The following is an 18,508-nucleotide window of genomic DNA, read 5'->3' on the forward strand; positions in this document are numbered from 1 at the left end:
GTTAACCACTCGTCAACAAATTCTCACAAGGCACCCAGACCTGGGTCCCCTGTATTGGTGTCTTCTCTTAATGCGAATGACGGGGATGTGGGCCTTGTCGGGTATCTGGAGTAAATCCTTTGCGTTCGACTCGTTAAAGAAAAAAAATCTTCAGTTTGAGGTAAGTAATCGCTGTTGTGATATCCATAAACTCTTTTTCAGTCATAAGAGATGGTGGCAGAAACATTATGTACAAAATAAGTTACAAACAAAAAAACACAAAATAGCACAATTGGTAAGGAGCCCGTAAAACGGCAGCCATCTCCTCCGGAGCCATTCGTAATGAATATAGAAAGACAAATCCCCTTTATATCGCACAGTGATTTCTAAAACATTGGTTCTGCAATAAATCACTGGGAGTAATATTTAGGGTGCAACTTCCTTTAGACTTTTTCTTTAGACTATTCTAAGGTAATGTGTTACCCAACTATTTGTGTGGTGGCCTAGGGAAACCCTTCACATAGCCAAATTTCGAATTTGAGATTTTTTGAATAGTTATGTAAACTACAAACTGTCCCAAATACAGATATTTTTAAATAGCTGAGATAACTTTACCAGAACCAAAGTTATGAGCTTTTAAAGTCGACTTCTGAAGAAAAGTTAAAGCTGAAAAAACTGATTTCAAAGATTCCATTACGTTTTTGAGAGAATAATACCAACAGTCAGTTTGATGATTTCAAAATCATGCTCAAAAAAATAAAGGGAACACTTAAATAACACATCTGAATGAATGAAATAATCTTATTAAATACTTTTTTCTTTACATAGTTGAATGTGCTGACAACAAAATCACACAAAACTAATCAATGGAAATCCAATTTATCAACCCATGGACGTCTGGATTTGGAGTCACACTCAAAATGAAAGTGGAAAACCACACTACAGGCTGATCCAACTTTGATGTAATGTCCTTAAAACAAGTCAAAATGAGGCTCAGTAGTGTGTGTGGCGTCCACGTGCCTGTATGACCTCCCTACAACGCCTGGGCATGCTCCTGATGAGGTGGCGGATGGTCTCCTGAGGGATCTCCTCCCAGACCTGGACTAAAGCATCCGCCAACTCCTGGACAGTCTGTGGTGCAACGTGGCGTTGGTGGATGGAGTGAGACATGATGTCCCAGATGTGCTCAATTGGATTCAGGTCTGGGGAGTGGGCGGGCCAGTCCATAGCATCAATGCCTTCCTCTTGCAGGAACTGCTGACACACTCCAGCCACATGAGGTCTAGCATTGTCTTGCATTAGGAGGAACCCAGGGCCAACCGCACCAGCAAATAGTCTCACAAGGGGTCTGAGGATCTCATCTCGGTACCTAATGGCAGTCAGGCTACCTCTGGAGAGCACATGGAGGGCTGTGCGGCCCCCCAAAGAACTGCCACCCCACACCATGTCTGACCCACCGCCAAACCGGTCATGCTGGAGGATGTTGCAGGCAGCAGAACGTTCTCCACGGCGTCTCCAGACTCTGTCACGTCTGTCACATGTGCTCAGTGTGAACCTGCTTTCATCTGTGAAGAGCACAGGGCGCCAGTGGTGAATTTGCCAATCTTGGTGTTCTCTGGCAAATGCCAAACGTCCTGCACAGTGTTGGGCTGTACGCACAACCCCCACCTGTGGACGTCGGGCCCTCATACCACCCTCATGGAGTCTGTTTCTGACCGTTTGAGCAGACACGTGCAAATTTGTGGCCTGCTGGAGGTCATTTTGCAGGGCTCTGGCAGTGCTCCACCTGCTCCTCCTTGCACAAAGGCGGAGGTAGCGGTTCTGCTGCTGGGTTGTTGCCCTCCTACGTCCTCCTCCACGTCTCCTGATGTACTGGCCTGTCTCCTGGTAGCGCCTCCATGCTCTGGACACTACGCTGACAAACACAGCAAACCTTCTTGCCACAGCTCGCATTGATGTGCCATCCTGGATGAGCTGCACTACCTGAGCCACTTGTGTGGGTTGTAGACTCCGTCTCATGCTACCACTAGAGTTAAAGCACCGCCAGCATTCAAAAGTGACCAAAACATCAGCCAGGAAGCATAGGAACTGAGAAGTGGTCTGTGGTCACCACCTGCAGAACCACTCCTTTATTGGTGGTGTCTTGCTAATTGCCTATGATATATATATATATATATATATATATATATATATATATATATTTATTTTTTCACGGCAACTGCTGGTATTGTTTGTGTTAAATGTGACGCACCACCTGGATTCGGTCTTATGTAGCAAAATATGAAATTGTGTTTTTTTTTACATTGGATAAAAGTAGAGACTCAGCTTCAAAATGGTATATCATACACTGCATTTGAGGAACAATGGGAAAGTAATTCTGCTTTGAAAGTTGATCAACTTGTAAACTCACTTTTGAGAAAATCACCTTGTAATGTTTTGGTATCTAGTGAAGAGCTCATCTTTGTCTATACCCATTCAGCATCGTTCACACCCTCTTAAGCTTTAGCCCCACCCATCTCGTTTCACTCTCGGAGCACACACTTTGATTTGTTTACCTCTGGATAACATGAAATCAGCCTAACCAGCTCTGCTGGCAACAATTTCATTACGCTTTTTTGCAAATGTTTACTGACACCGGCCATATTCAACAGGTGTTGTACACACGTTACGTAACGTTAGCTAACGAGCCAGCAAGCTAACGTTAGCTAGTTAAACAACAATGAACAAAGTGCCCACAATGAACAAAGTGCCAACAATGCCTAACATTAGGCTCTAACTAGAAAAGCAAACAGCTCTGGGAAACTAATAATAACGTCCACTAGGGACCCAGGCAGCTAATGTTAGCTAGCTAGCTAATAGTACACTTTAGCTTAAGACATATAGCTAGCTAGCTAGCTAGGTAAACAATGAAACTAGCTAGGTAAACAACGTTTAAGATCATACATGTCACGGAGCATTAGCTAATGAGCCAGCCCGTTAACTAGCCAGCTAGTTAAACAACAATGAACAAAGTGCCAACAATGCCACAGTGCGGGGAGCTAACCAACCAGGTCTAATGTTAGCTAGCTAATATAATTTCAAGAACTTTCATGTGCTCATAATTTAACAATTTTATTCGTATTTACAGATGACATACAAGTTTGTTATTAAAGCACACGAAAGTTCACATGTTTGAGAAGGCATTTCTGCCAAAAATCCCATTTTAATAAAAAAATATTTTTACGTTCTAACGGCTCTCCTGTGAAGTCGTGACATGCGACATACGCCAAGTTTCCTGAATCGGGTCACAAATAATCATTACTAGAATGAATTATTATACTGTACAATAGTAGATACAGTGCCTTGCAAAGGTATTCATCCCCCTTGGCGTTTCTCCTATTTTGTTGCATTACAACCTTTAATTTAAATATATTTTTATTTGGATTTCATGTAATGGACATACACAAAAGAGTCCACATTGGTGAAGTGAAATGAAAAAAATTACTTGTTTCAAAAAATTCAAAAGTGGTGCATGCATATGTATTCACCCCCTTTGCTATGAAGCCCCTAAATAAGATCTGTTACAACCAATTACCTTCAGTAGTCACATAATTACTTAAATAAAGTCCACCTGTGTGCAATCTAAGTGTCACATGATCTCAGTATATATACACCTGTTCTGAAAGGCCCCAGAGTCTGCAACACCACTAAGCAAGGGGCACCACCAAGAAAGCGGCACCATGAAGACCAAGAAGCTCTCCAAACAGGTCAGGGACATAGTGTTGGAAAAGTACAGATCACGGTTCGGTTATAAAAAAATATCTGAAACTTTGAACATCCCACGGAACACCATTAAATCCATTATTAAAAAATGTAAAGAATATGGCACCACAACAAACCTGCCAAGAGAGGGCCGCCCTCCAAAACTCACAGACCAGGCAAGGAGGGCATTAATCAGAGAGGCAACAAAGAGACCAAAGATAACCCTGAAGGAGCTGCAAAGCTCCACAGCGGAGATTTGAGTATCTGTCCATTGGACCACTTTAAGCCGTACGCTCCACAGAACGGAAGAGTGGCCATAAAAAAGCCATTGCTTAAAGAAAAAAATAAGCAAACACATTTGGTGTTCGCCAAAAGGCATGTGGGAGACTCCCCAAACATATGGAAGAAGGTACTCTGGTCAGATGAGACTAAAATGTAGCTTTTTGGCTATCAAAAAAACGCTATGTCTGGTGCAAACCCAACACCTCTCATCACCCTGAAAACACCATCCCCACAGTGAAGCATGTTGGTGGCAGCATCATGCTGTGGGGATGTTTTTCCATCGGCAGCAACTGGGAAACTGGTCAGAGTTGAAGGAATGATGGATGGCGCTAAATACACGGAAATTCTTGAGGGAAAGTGAGTGAGCTCGCCAGGCTCCCCTGTTTCCACCGGCTCGTCGGGCTTTCATGCCTCTGCTGGATCACCAGGCTCCCCTGCTTCCACCGGCTCATCAGGCTTTCATGCCTCAGCCAGATCGCCAGGCTCCCCTGCCTCAACCAATCTGTCAAGTTCCCGCGCCCCAGCTTACTCGACAGTTTTCCGTGCCTCAGCTGGCGTGACAGGTTCTCGCGCATCAGCAGGGGTGACCGGTCCGCTCCTGATCCCCTGGTTCGTCCCCTTTGGAAGCGTCCTGCAGCTGGAGCCGCGCGTCGGGGAGGGAGTACTCTCACGTATACTCCCTCTCCGGCCTTGAGGTCATCGGGCAGCTGATTATCCCGCACACCTGTCACCATCGTCTAGCGCACCTGCACCGCATGACACTCATCTTGACTCCATCACCTCCTTGATTATCTTCCCTATATCTGTCACTACTCTTGGTTCTTTCCTTAGGTGTTAATGACTCTGTTTTCATTTTGGTGCGTTGTTTGTGTTCATTGTTTCTTTTATTTATTAAAACACTCCCTGAACTTGCTTCGACTCTCAGCGCACTCGTTACAGGATGGTATTATTGCTGGCGTTTTTCTACAAGTAGGGTGAGTCATGCTTGTTTCTACTTGCAAGCAGGCACACACACAGAAATCAGCACCATGAACAGCCACATCACATTTAGTTTACGTTGATTGGACTAATTTGTTTTGGGTATCTTTTAGTTGTCACTGTATTAGACTAAAATATAGGTGATTAGATGATGAAGTTGAAATAATGCGGGATTAGTGGAGGCAGAGCCTGTTTTATTTGGTTCTAAACCAATATTTTAGTCGTCCGAAAATCTCTGAACCTTTCATTCGTTTGTTAGGAATTAATTCCTAGGTCATGTAACTGTTTGTTACATGCAATATGTTTTGTGGACTTCACAGGAGAGATGATGCTCTCCGGTTTTGTGATGAAAGAAAGGTGTGGTTGAATTTATTCTGCCACTGTCTTCTTATTGTCTCGGCCTTAGGCCTATATATCACAGTGTCAAGGCATATGAACTAACAGGTTATAGTGAAAACAACGCAAGTATCACAACACACACTAGGTTGTTGCAAAAAAAATCTGTCTTGGCTTCCCAGGTGATTTAACCGACTTGTTGCCTATCAACAAGTTTAGGATATCGATTGAGTTGCAATCTAAAATCTAAATAATTATGAACTGAAATTACTTGAATACTCTTGAATACAGACAGACACCTCACAAGTCCTCAACTGGCAGTTTCATTAAATAGTACCCGCAAAACAACAGTCTCAACGTTAACAGTGAAGAGGCAAAGAAGTTGCAAAGAAAAAACTATATCTGACTGGCCAATAAAAAGATTAAGATGGGCAAAAGAACACAGACACTGGACAGAGGAACTTGTTTCTCAAACAAGACACTTTAATGTACTTGTCCTCTTGCTCAGTTGTGCACCGGGGCCTCCCACTCCTCTTTCTATTCTGGTTAGAGCCTGTTTGCGCTGTTCTGTGAAGGAAGTAGTACACAGCATTGTACAAGATATTCAGTTTCTTAGTAATTTCTTGCATGGAATAGCCTTCCTTTCTCAGAACAAGAATAGACTAACGAGTTTCAGAAGAATGTTCTTTGTTTCTGGCCAATTTGAGCCTGTAATCGAACCCACAAATGCTGATGCTCCAGATACTCAACTAGTCTAAAGAAGGACAGTTTTATTGCTTTTTTAATCAGAACAACTGTTTTCAGTTGTGCTAACATAATTGCAAAATGGTTTTCTAATGATCAATTAGCCTTTTAAAATAATAAACTTGGATTAGCTAACACAACATGCCATTGGAACACAGGAGTGATGGTTGCTGATAATGGGCCTCTGTACGCCTATGTAGATATTCCATGAAAAATCAGCTACAATAGTAATTTACAACATTAACAATGTCTCCACTGTATTTCTGATCAATTTGATGTTATTTTAATGGACAACAAATGTGCATTTCTTTCAAAAACAAGATCATTTCTAAGTGACCCCAAACGGTAGTGTATTTCTGTCGAATTACATTTTGTTCACCTTTAAAAATAAACAGATTCACTTGAAAACCAAACCTGCTGTTCATGCCTCTTTCTCAGCAGTCACATTTTCACTCAGCAGAATAAAAAAAACATTTGAAGATTTAGAAGAAGTGAGAGTTGAGATTAATCTAAAATAAATCTTACTGTGGCATCCCTTTGTGTTGGTGCAGTCAAAGTCTAACCAGTTTTCCTGTGTGTGTGTGTGTGTGTGTGTGTGTGTGGGGGGGTGCAAGTGTGCGGTGAAGTTTCTAGTGAATTGTCTTTCCTCTCAAAATTGATATGGAGACATTTAAAGTCTGTGACGATTATCTCAGCTGTCAAACTGAGCTGCAACTCCCGTAGCAGTGTCTGTGGCTTAATCTTGGAAAACATTTGCTCGACCGTCAGACAGTCCAGAAACCAGCTCAACTATCATTGGATTTGTTGGACTTACCACACAATTAGCAGTCTAACTGGATACAGTGGATATTTGTAGTCCTCTGGAAGGATGACGCTCATCAGTGTCACTCAGTTTGGAGTTATGGCTCTTTGGATCATCTGTGTCTCCAGTTGGACTAGTGACAAATGTGTGATGACTGATGGTTTTACAAATCTGTGGAGGGGCGATGATTGTCACAATGGTAACCTTACAGTGAGCTGCATGGATGTCGACAATGTGCCACTTCACCTAGCCATTTTCCCCATTTCCATCCAGACCCTGTGTGTCGAGATGAGAAACAAATCCATTCTGCATCCCAACGATTTCTCCAGATTCAACAAACTGGTTGAGCTAGGCATCTCAGGTCAACCGGCAGAGATTCTTCCAGGTGCTTTCAGGGGGCTATTTGGACTTCAGACACTGAGTCTTACTTGCTCTTTAAACTTATCCATTCATTCAAATACATTCAAGGATTTACATAATCTTAAACAATTAAGAATATTTTCATGTTCGTTTTCTGTAATAGCTCTAGATGCATTTGATGGTATGAAACAATTGACCACTCTTATGATAATACAGCACGAAAATAATTTGTTGTCAGACATAAAGAGCCTGTCAGGGGTTTTATGTAGAATAGTTAATAACACATCTTCACTGACATCTCTGGTCCTGTGGGCTGAAATTGCCACTCTGAATAGCCCAAAGTGTATCGTGTCTAACGGGACTACTTATGAGACCCCAAGTTTCTATGGTCTTCAAGATATTTTCTTGAATTTCCCTGATCTAAAGATCGTAGGTAAAGGTGTGTTTGAAGGTTTTAAAAACATTTCATTTCTTTCCATGCCTCTAAATAATGTACTGCAGATGCAACTACTGCAGTCGGGTGTCAGCAAAGTGGAATCATTTCAATTCTGGCAGGAGTATAGTGACTTAGAGTCGATGTGTGAAATTGTCTATCAACTCTCAACTTCTTATGTTTCAATAACTACGGATCATATCAACTTCTCAATTTCTGCCATTCAAAATTGCATGACACTTCGAAAAATGAGCCTTGAGTCTTTTTCACAAAGATTTATTGATCTGAGCTTTATCCATGGCTTGAGGAATCTCCAGGTTTTGACTGTTTCTCAATTCTCCTTGAACAATACAAGATTTACATCCCTTTGCAAAACTCAACCTAGTCCTATCTTGTGGTTAAAAGTAATGTCATTGTATTTTAGTAGTATTTTTAGCATACATCGTAGACAGTTCTTTTGCATGAAAAACCTGGAAGAACTTAACTTGAAATATAATCGCATCTACACCATCGACAACTTTGCCTTTCTGGGATTGCAGAAGTTAAAGGTTTTAAATCTAGGTCATAACCAGTTATCTGAAATCAAATCATTTAATTTCTTTGATCTGCACTGCTTAGAGTACCTCAATCTGGAGGCAAATCCATTGGTGCACATTGAGGCATTATCTTTTGCTCACCTTAGTTCAATACAGAATGTGTCTCTGGGAGACCTGAACTTCCCTCCAGAATCCAAGATTGAGCTGAATCTGACATGTGTATTTGGCAGCATACCTCGGGGACTGACATACCTCTACATCAGCTCTGGCAGAAGGCCCATGACTCTTATTATTGGGGGTGATGGTTCCCCAAACCCAGGCTTGGGCCTGCATGTCCACGGCGAGACAGTGTCTTTTCAGGAATGTGAGAGGCCTTTCTTTAGGGCTGTCGTTGAGCTAACTGCAAGGACAGAGTGGATCCTGTGTGGGTCCATCTTTGCTGGGAGCTACTTCAAGTTCCTTCAACGCTTCAAGCTAGAATCAAAGCTCTCAACTTCATTTGTGGATCTAACCAGCCTGAATACACTTGTGCACTTGAGGGATTTGCAACTTACAGGAGTAGACCTCAATCGGCAGACTGGTCTTGCGATCATGTTTCACAATTTGACCAGACTGGAGACTCTGATGCTCCTTGGCTGCAGGATCGACTACCTGGAAAGGGACCTGAGCAAAGACTTACAGTCATTGAGAGAATTACGTTTGGTTATTAACAATGAGCTTACAATCATGGAAGAATTCCCTGAGCCCCTGAAAAGCCTAAAGTATCTGCATATACAAGATCTACTTTTACAATGCAGTTGCGACAATGCTTGGTTTGATAACTGGGCGAAACGGAATCGACAAGTTCAGGTCATTTTTTGGCAAACTACATTGGGAATGAAGGAAATAAATTGCATAGGTGAGCATGGCACTCAGAACTTCCTCAAATTCTCCCAAATCCATTGTTCAATGGACGTAGGATTCATTTTGTTTGTTTCTAACACCCTGGGTCTCCTGCTCTTCATGCTGGTGGTGCTGCTACATCACCTGGCTGGCCAGTATCTGCTGGCTCTATTTTACATCACTCGCGGCTGGTTGGAAGAGGCCGTGTTTCGGAACAACAAGAGACGCTACAGGTACGACGCCTTTGTCTCTTACAGTGGGAAAGATGAGCGCTGGGTGGTGGAGGAGCTTCTGCCCAACATGGAACAACGAGGTCCTCCTTTCCTGCGCCTGTGTCTGCACAGTAGAGACTTCCAGCTGGGGAAGGACATTGTGGACAACATCACAGATTGTCTCTACAGCAGCCGCCGGACTGTATGCTTGGTCAGCCGCCACTACCTCCGCAGCAACTGGTGCTCTTTGGAGATGAAGCTAGCCACTGACCGGCTGCGGTTGGAGCAAAGGGACATCCTCATCCTGGTCTTCTTGGAAGACATCTCTCCTCGCCAGCTGTCTGCCCACCACAGGCTGGCCAGACTGGTGAAGACCAGGACCTACCTGGACTGGCCAAAAGAGCCAGAACAATACCAAGATTTTTGGGACCGACTTTGGGCTACACTGGCGCCAAAACATGGCCAGTGACATGAATACATTTAAAAACTAAAGTCCAAGTTTTATGAATGGATTGTAACTTAGCTAGGGAAATATATAATGTATCTCCTGTACAAAAATCCAAAAAGAGCTAAACATGAGTGTCAAACTTTTTTCAAATCTTTGCTCGAATCATTATTCTGTATGTCGTTATCGTATGTTAATGTCTGCTTCAAATTACTCTAATTAAATACTTTGAGATGAGTTTCCAGTGGTTTTTGTTTTGTTGGTAACACTTTGAACCTGCCATTTTGACATATTAATGGCAGAGTAGAGATGCATCATAAACCATCATGACACATTTCTTAGGTGCATCTCAATTGTCCAAAGGAGCTTCCTCTACTCAGCTTCTCTCTTTAATCTGCTATGATCTGAAAACTATTTTGGTTAAGCGTGGGGATTCGAAGAGGAAATTACTTTAGAGAATTGAGATACACTTCTAAACCAGATAAGACTTCCTGTGTGTTCTTGTGCTACAGCGCCCCCTGAAGTTATGTCACTGCCATACACTTCCTCTAGACTGACAGAGATAATTCCACTGTGTTACTGCGAGCTGAGGGGTCTGTCTGGAGGGCTGAGACACATAGAGTTAAATTATGTTTGTGGGTCGTGTCCAACCTGCCCAATCAACCCAATTTACAACAGCAGCCCCTTGACCAGCCCCTTGATCCATGTCAATGGAGATACTGTAAGAGTGAGAGGAAGAGGGAAGTAGTGAGAGAGTGTCACCCTGTTATGAGTAGGTCACCTCGACACCATGCTAGCCTGGCTCAGAACTTTATCTATAGATGTAATTCCCATTGGGATTTTAACCACACACACAGCACACTTCAATATCTTTCCCCTTTACTTTGACATACCTTTCACGTACATGCCCTTTCCTTTAACATTTTGACAGTCTCACCTAGAAGACACTATTACCGACATAAACTTACAGTAAAATTGCCCAGAAAAAGTGTCAACTACATTTAGTTTTCAGCGTAAAAACACAGATGCATGCATAAACACGGACGCATGCAAGCGCACACACACACACACACCAAGGCCTGGCGGACTGAAGAAGCTGAGTGCCCTTTAGCTAAGAACTATATTCACTGAGCTTGTCTGATGCTTTAAGCACACAATTTGATTAAATAATTAAGACACACAAATGGCTAGAGGGAGTCCGACCAGCAATTGATTTGATTGTGCTGGGCCAGGCTCAGATTTCCTGCATTGTGTTTAAAAAAAAGACAGCAAGTGACTGTCACCTGTTCTCTCTCTCCTCCAAAGACCTGTTCTCACGGGACTAGTATTACTTGAGAATGTTGGTTATATAATTATTACTCCAGAATGTCCGTTATTCCAGAGGACGCCCCACAGCAAAACTAGAATAGTCCCAGTAAGCAAAATTACGTTGAAAATATACGTATATTCCAGACATTGAAGTTAGGATCAATTTAGGTTCTGAATGAAATGTGAAAAGGTATTTTCCGTATGTTTAAAATATATATTTTCCACAACGCTGAAAAAGCATCTTTTCCCGACTTTGATAAATATGCATTTTCCAGACCAGACCAAAAACCAATGTCTATGGATATGGAAATCAAGGCCAGTCCAGAACTGCACCAAAAAAAGACATCCAAAAAGCATCGGCCTTTGCTTACTGAGTTGTAGCCTACAGTGTTGCCTGTAATTGCATTTTATGAATGGACCTCTATGTGGTAAGACTACCGTTTCTAAAACACCAAAAAATGACTACCGGACCGGACCAAAAAAAGACGTCCAAAAGAAGTCTGCTCGTGCTTACTAGGGTGTAGGCTACTATATCGGTCCGCAATGGAATTTTATGAATGCCCATCCATGTAGCAGGCTCACGGTTTGTTAATCAGGCCAATGCATTGGCTTTATTAGTCCTGATTCCTTTGACTAATTAATTTGGCTATTTAAGCACTGAATATCAGCTACTCAACTTTATCAGGAGTTATTGCGACCCTATTTGCAATGTGTTTACACAGCGGGAAATGGGGAGGCATTTTCTTTTTCGTTATGATCAGTTTGTCAAAACATTTTACATATACAAACATGAAACCACTGATCATGACAATGGGTGAAACTACTAGACAACAGTTGTGATTGTCCATTCCATAATGTCCGTTTTATTTTGACCTGTCCTGTTTTTAGGATATGTTACTTTGTTAACATCGTTTTCTATTTGATTGAGCACCATTTAGGTTAGGCTATTTGATCGGAGAAACCTGCATGATGTAAAAAGTGTATCCTATATCTGCTACATGATTAATGTAAAAAAAAAAATGTGACGGAACGTTGGTGGAGCGCTGCAGAGATGCATCTCTCAAACATCACCTTGGAGAAGCTCGCTAGGAATGGACAAGCTAAATATTTTGCGCCCCTGCCTTTGACTAAGTGGGCACTGCTAATCAAACGGCGGCATCAGCGCTCACCTAAAAAGCCCATATGTACCTGGTTGAGAGAAATTGTAATTGTTTTTGGACAGAATTCTGTGAGGTTTTTATGTGTTGTTGGAGCTGTGTCTTGGCCAGTTTCCTCAGAAAATGCCGCCCTCGTCAATCATTATCACATCAATAAATTGGTTATAACACACCTCTGAACACCGTAACACTTGACAGCAAAATGGATGCAGAGGACGTGCTAAACTCGAAACGGGAATATTGACACGTTTCTCAGGAGGTAAAGGGAAAGTCAGATGTGTGGAAAAAATGTGACTAGTTGTGGAAAATACTGGAGATCAAGAAAAAGAAGTTAAGGAGCAAGCGCTGTGTGTGTCAAACAGGTGCTCCATAGATTACAATATATTTTTTCTGACTGTTTGGAACAATGTAAACAACACTAAAGTATAAGCTTACGAGAGAGTCTACTGTAACGTTTTTTTTTGTTAAGCCTTTATTACAGCAAAGACTAAACAGTCACATTCATTCCTGAATGCAATTTCCAAAATGGAATGGTTAATTTATCATTTAAGCTAATTACTCAAGGCAGGCTTTATTTTCTTTAAAAACTAAAATGCAAGATTGTATTTTAAATCAAATGTTTGTATTTTTTTAATTTAACTAGGCAAGTCAGTTAAGAACAAATTCTTATTTACAATGACGACCTATCAAAAGTCCTGCAGGGATGGGATTAAATATATATACACACACACACACACACACATTAAATAAAAATATAGGATAAAACACATCAAGACAAAAGAGACAACACAACACTACATGAAGAGAGACCTAAGACAACAACATAGCATAGCAGCAGCACATGACAACACAGCATGGTAGCAACACAACATGACAACATTGTAGCAACACAACATGGCAAATGACTTGTATGCTGTGGGATGACATGAACGAATGAATGATTGATTGATACAGTATCCTATAGAAGTATTGAAATGTAGGCCTAAGTAAGTTACGGTATTAAGACTAAACTAATCAAATCAAATTTTATTGGTCACATACACATGATTAGCAGATGTTATTGCGAGTGTAGCGAAATGCTTGTGCTTCTCGTTCCGACAGTAATATTTAACAACTACCTAATACACACAAATCTAAAGGGGTGAATGAGAATATGTACAGTACATATAAATATATGAATGAGCAATATATATATATATAACAATTTTCTTTGCTACTGCTCAACTAAAGAAATCTCGGTCGACCAACAGCCCATCAACTAAACAATCGACCAGTCGACTAAATGGGGTCATCCCTATTTTACCTAATCTATGTGTTGCTCTTTAATTAATAGGGGATGGCAGGAAATAGGAAAGTGGACAAGATGAATAGACAGTAAGCAGAACCAGATACATTTTCTCAAGATGACCCTGTCTGATGAACCTAAACATTAAAAAGCATGGGAAGGGAGCATCTTGACCCATCAGAGAGGTTAAGCTCGACTCCTAAAGCCCACAATGTATTTTGTCAGATGCTGCATGGGCCATTTTTGGTCCTCTTGACCGATTGTCTATCAGATGTCTTAGATGATATAGACTAACTTATATGCCCTGTGTTCACTGGAATATAGAGAGGAAGCACACAGGTCAGAAGTGTAATGACTGTTTAATACATTTGTAATAACTGATTATTACTTACCTCTAATGGAAGGCTTTCGGTTCTGAGACAATATCATTTTGAGTTGTATTTAAGCAATAACATGAATAATTTGATGTCATCATAGAGGCATATTATCTCTCTTTAGTGACCTTTGAATTGATATTGCATGTTGGGTGTAGTCTCTCAAATGAACAGTTGAGGGCAGGCTTGTACCATACAGTAGTTTGTCATGGGAAACCAATTCCACTTCAAATGGGGTGGAATGTCCCTTACAGAAATGTACCATGGTAGCTAGTACATTTATTTTTTTAAATCATGTTTTTTCTGTCACTACCATGGCAGGAAAATACCATGGTACTGGTGCAAATACCATGATATTTTCCTGCCATGGTAGTGACCAAAAAAACATGAGTGTACCATGGTAATGTAGTTATTTTCATTGTACTACCATGGCAGGAAAATACCATTGTATTTGCACCAGTACCATGGTATTTTCCTGCCATGTTAGTGACTGAAAAAACATAGCATTTTTTCCATTGTACTAGGTACCATGGTAGTACAGTGAAAAAAATACCATGGTTTTGTACTACCAACATGTAGTGAAACATGAAAGCATAGTAGTTGTTTACAAAGTATTATGATGGTCTGTGTCCCACCGTTTTTCAGGTGAAGTGACCAAAATCGTAGTAATTTATGATACCCACATTATGCAACATTGACTACTCGCTCTGCAATGGCGAAGTGTAGGCCTAGTACATTCTTAAACACCATTTAGGTTATAGCGAAAAACCACAACACATGGGGTAGTAGTGTAGTGTACCCTCTTAAACCTTGGGACCTGGATAGGCTAAATAGTCTGAGAAGAATGAATAGAGTCTGAAACCTTGAACATTTAAAATAGTTTGTTGAAGAGAGAAGCACCAGAAACTCAGTTTTCAATTGCCTCTTTCTCGCTCAACTGACGTGGCTACTCTTATACAATTCTAAATAGCTAACATACAACAACAAAAAAACACTTGTAAAAAGGTATTAATTATCATCTTATCTCAAAGATACATTTTCATAATGTAATTCTCAACATATTCCTAAAAACAGCAAGTTACAATGTTTCCCTTTGTTTACACCGTGTGAAGTTCGTTGGTCCCGTCGATGACTACAAAAGGCTAGCTTGACTGGAGCTAACTTTAGGTGACGTTAGGTTCTATGCTAACAGGCTTTTATACATTAATTAAAAACTATCAAAACATCATCAAAAATAACAACAATCATCTCATTATCAAATCAAAATGTATTAGTCACATGCACCGAATACAACAGGTGTAGACCTTACAGTGAAATGCTTACTTACGAGCCCCTAACCAACAATGCAGTTTAAAAAAATACGAATAAGAATAAGAAATAAAAGTAACAAGTAATTAAAGAGCAGCAGTAAAATAATAGCGAGACTATATACAGGGGGGTACCGGTACAGAGTCAATGTGTGGGGGCACCGGGTAGTTGAGGTAATATGTACATGTAGGTAGAGTTATTAAAGTGACTATGCATAGATGATGACAACAGAGAGTAGCAGCGGTGTAAAAGAGGGGGTGGGGGCAATGCAAATAGTCTGGGTGGCCATTTGAGTAGATGTTCAGGAGTCTTATAGCTTGGGGGTAGAAGCTGTTTAGAAGTCTCTTGGACCTAGACGTGGCGCTCCGGTACTGCTTGCCATGCGGTAGCAGAGAGAACAGTCTATGACTAGGGTGGCTGGAGACTTTGACAATTTTTAGGGCCTTCCTCTGACAAACTTCACAGTTGGCACTATGCATTCGGGCAGGTAGCGTTCTCTTGGCATCCGTCAAACCCAGATTAATCCATCAGACAGTGAAGCGTGATTCATCAACCCAGAAAACGCGTTTCCACTGCTCCAGAGTCCAATGGCGGCAAGCTTTACACCACTCCAGCAGATGCTCGGCATTGAAACTCATTTCATGAAACTCCAGACGAGCAGTTCTTGAGCTGACGTTACTTCAAGAGGTAGTTTGGAACTCGGTAATGTGTGTTCCAACCAAGGACAGACGATTTTTATGCGCTGTGCTTCAGCACTCGGCAGTCTCATTCTGTGTGCTTGTGTGGCCTACCACTTTGGGGCTGAGACGTTGTTGCTCCTAGATGTTTACATTTCACAATAACATCACTTACATACAGTGGGGCAAAAAAGTATTTAGTCAGCCACCAATTGTGCAAGTTCTCCCACTTAAAAAGATGAGGTCTGTAATTTTCATCATAGGTACATGTCAAATATGACAGACAAAATTAGGAAAAAAAAAATCCAGAAAATCACATTGTAGGATTTTTAATGAATTTATTAGCAAATTATGGTGGAAAATAAGTATTTGGTAATTAACAAAAGTTTCTCAATATTTTGTTATATACCCTTTGTTGGCAATGACACAGGTCAAACGTTTTCTGTAAGTCTTCACAATGTTTTCACACACTGTTGCTGTCACGTCCTGGCCAGTATAAGGTTAATTGGTATTGTAGTTTGGTCAGGACGTGGCAGAGGGTATTTGTTTTATGTGGTTCGGGGGTGGTGTTTTGGAAAATAGGGTGTTTGATTTAGTATTTCCGGGTTTTTGGTTTATGGTCTGTGTTTATGTATTTCTATGTGTTATCTAGTTAGTTGAATGTCTATGTTTGGTTAATTGGGGTGGACTTCCAATTGAAGGCAGCTGTGTGGTGTTGCCTTTGATTGGAAGTCCTATATTAGTTGGGTGTGTTTGTCTAATTGTGGGAGATTGTCTCTGGATTGCTGTGTTGCCTTCAAGGCTGTCATTTTGTCGTTTTGTTTATTTTTGTATACGTTTTTTTTTTTTTTTTCCTTCTTTTCCGTTAAATAAAGAAGATGAGTATACACATACCTGCTGCGTTTTGGTCCCCCTTCCCCGACGACGATACCTGTGACAGTTGCTGGTATTTTGGCCCATTTGTCCATGCAGATCTCCTCTAGAGCAGTGATGTTTTGGGGCTGTCGCTGGGCAACACGGACTTTCAACTCCCTCCAAAGATTTTCTATGGGGTTGAGATCTGGAGACTGGCTAGGCCACTCCAGGACCTTAATGCTTCTTACGAAGCCACTCCTTCGTTGCCCGGTCGGTGTGTTTGGGATCATTGTCATGCTGAAAGACCCAGCCACGTTTCATCTTCAATGCCCTTGCTGATGGAAGGAGGTTTTCACTCAAAATCTCACGATACATGGCCCCATTCATTCTTTCCTTTACACGGATCAGTCGTCCTGGTCCCTTTGCAGAAAAACAGCCCCAAAGCATGATGTTTCCACCCCCATGCTTCACAGTAGGTATGGTGTTCTTTGGATGCAACTCAGCATTCTTTGTCCTCCAAACACGACGAGTTGAGTTTTTACCAAAAAGTTATATTTTGGTTTCATCTGACCATATGACATTCTCCCAATCCTCTTCTGGATCATCCAAATGCTCTCTAGCAAACTTCAGACGGGCCTGGACATGTACTGGCTTAAGCAGGGGGACACGTCTGGCACTGCAGGATTTGAGTCCCTGGCGGCGTAGTGTGTTACTGATGGTAGGCTTTGTTACTTTGGTCCCAGCTCTCTGCAGGTCATTCACTAGGTCCCACCGTGTGGTTCTGGGATTTTTGCTCACCATTCTTGTGATCATTTTGACCCCACGGGGTGAGATCTCGCGTGGAGCCCCAGATCGAGGGAGATTATCAGTGGTCTTGTATGTCTTCCATTTCCTAATAATTGCTCCCACAGTTGATTTCTTCAAACCAAGCTGCTTACCTATTGCAGATTCAGTCTTCCCAGCCTGGTGCAGGTCTACAATTTTGTTTCTGGTGTCCTTTGACAGCTCTTTGGTCTTGGCCATAGTGGAGTTTGGAGTGTGACTGTTTGAGGTTGTGGACAGGTGTCTTTTATACTGATAACAAGTTCAAACAGGTGCCATTAATACAGGTAACGAGTGGAGGACAGAGGAGCCTCTTAAAGAAGAAGTTACAGGTCTGTGAGAGCCAGAAATCTTGCTTGTTTGTTGGTGACCAAATACTTATTTTCCACCATAATTTGCAAATAAATTCATAAAAAATCCTACAATGTGATTTTCTGGAATTTTCTCATTTAGTCTGTTATAGTTGACGTGCAACTATGATGAAAATGACAGGCCTCTCATCTTTTTAAGTGGGAGATCTTGCACAATTGGTGGCTGACTAAATACTTTTTTGCCCCACTGTGTGTGTATATATATATATATATATATATATATATATATATATATATATATATATATATATATATATATACTGCTCAAAAAAATAAAGGGAACACTTAAACAACAATGTAACTCCAAGTCAATCACACTTCTGTGAAATCAAACTGTCCACTTAGGAAGCAACACTGATTGACAATACATTTCACATGCTGTTGTGCAAATGGAATAGACAAATTATAGGCAATTAGCAAGACACCCCCAATAAAGGAGTGGTTCTGCAGGTGGGGACCACAGACCACTTCTCAGTTCCTATGCTTCCTGGCTGATGTTTTGGTCACTTTTGAATGCTGGCGGTGCTTTCACTCTAGTGGTAGCATGAGACGGAGTCTACAACCCACACAAGCGGCTCAGGTAGTGCAGCTCATCCAGGATGGCACATCAATGCGAGCTGT

The 18,508-nt window shown here is 41.3% G+C and overlaps 1 protein-coding gene across 1 annotated transcript; it reads left to right on the forward strand.

The window, feature by feature from the left end:
* Positions 1–6,707: 6,707 nt before the first annotated feature.
* Positions 6,708–9,964, forward strand: LOC106589219 (toll-like receptor 12). The gene has a single exon (XM_014178938.1). The coding sequence runs from the start codon at positions 6,929–6,931 to the stop codon at positions 9,752–9,754; it is 2,826 nt and encodes a 941-aa protein (XP_014034413.1). The 5' UTR covers positions 6,708–6,928; the 3' UTR covers positions 9,755–9,964.
* The last annotated feature ends 8,544 nt before the right edge of the window (positions 9,965–18,508 follow it).

This window comes from Salmo salar, chromosome 28 (assembly GCF_965601325.2).
Source record: "Salmo salar chromosome 28, fSalSal1, whole genome shotgun sequence".
In the NCBI taxonomy this organism is placed as follows: domain Eukaryota; kingdom Metazoa; phylum Chordata; class Actinopteri; order Salmoniformes; family Salmonidae; genus Salmo; species Salmo salar.

Coding starts and splice junctions, on each gene's coding strand:
- LOC106589219 (XM_014178938.1), top strand. CDS start 6,929: ATGACGCTCATCAGTGTCACTCAGTTTGGAGTTATGGCTCTTTGGATC.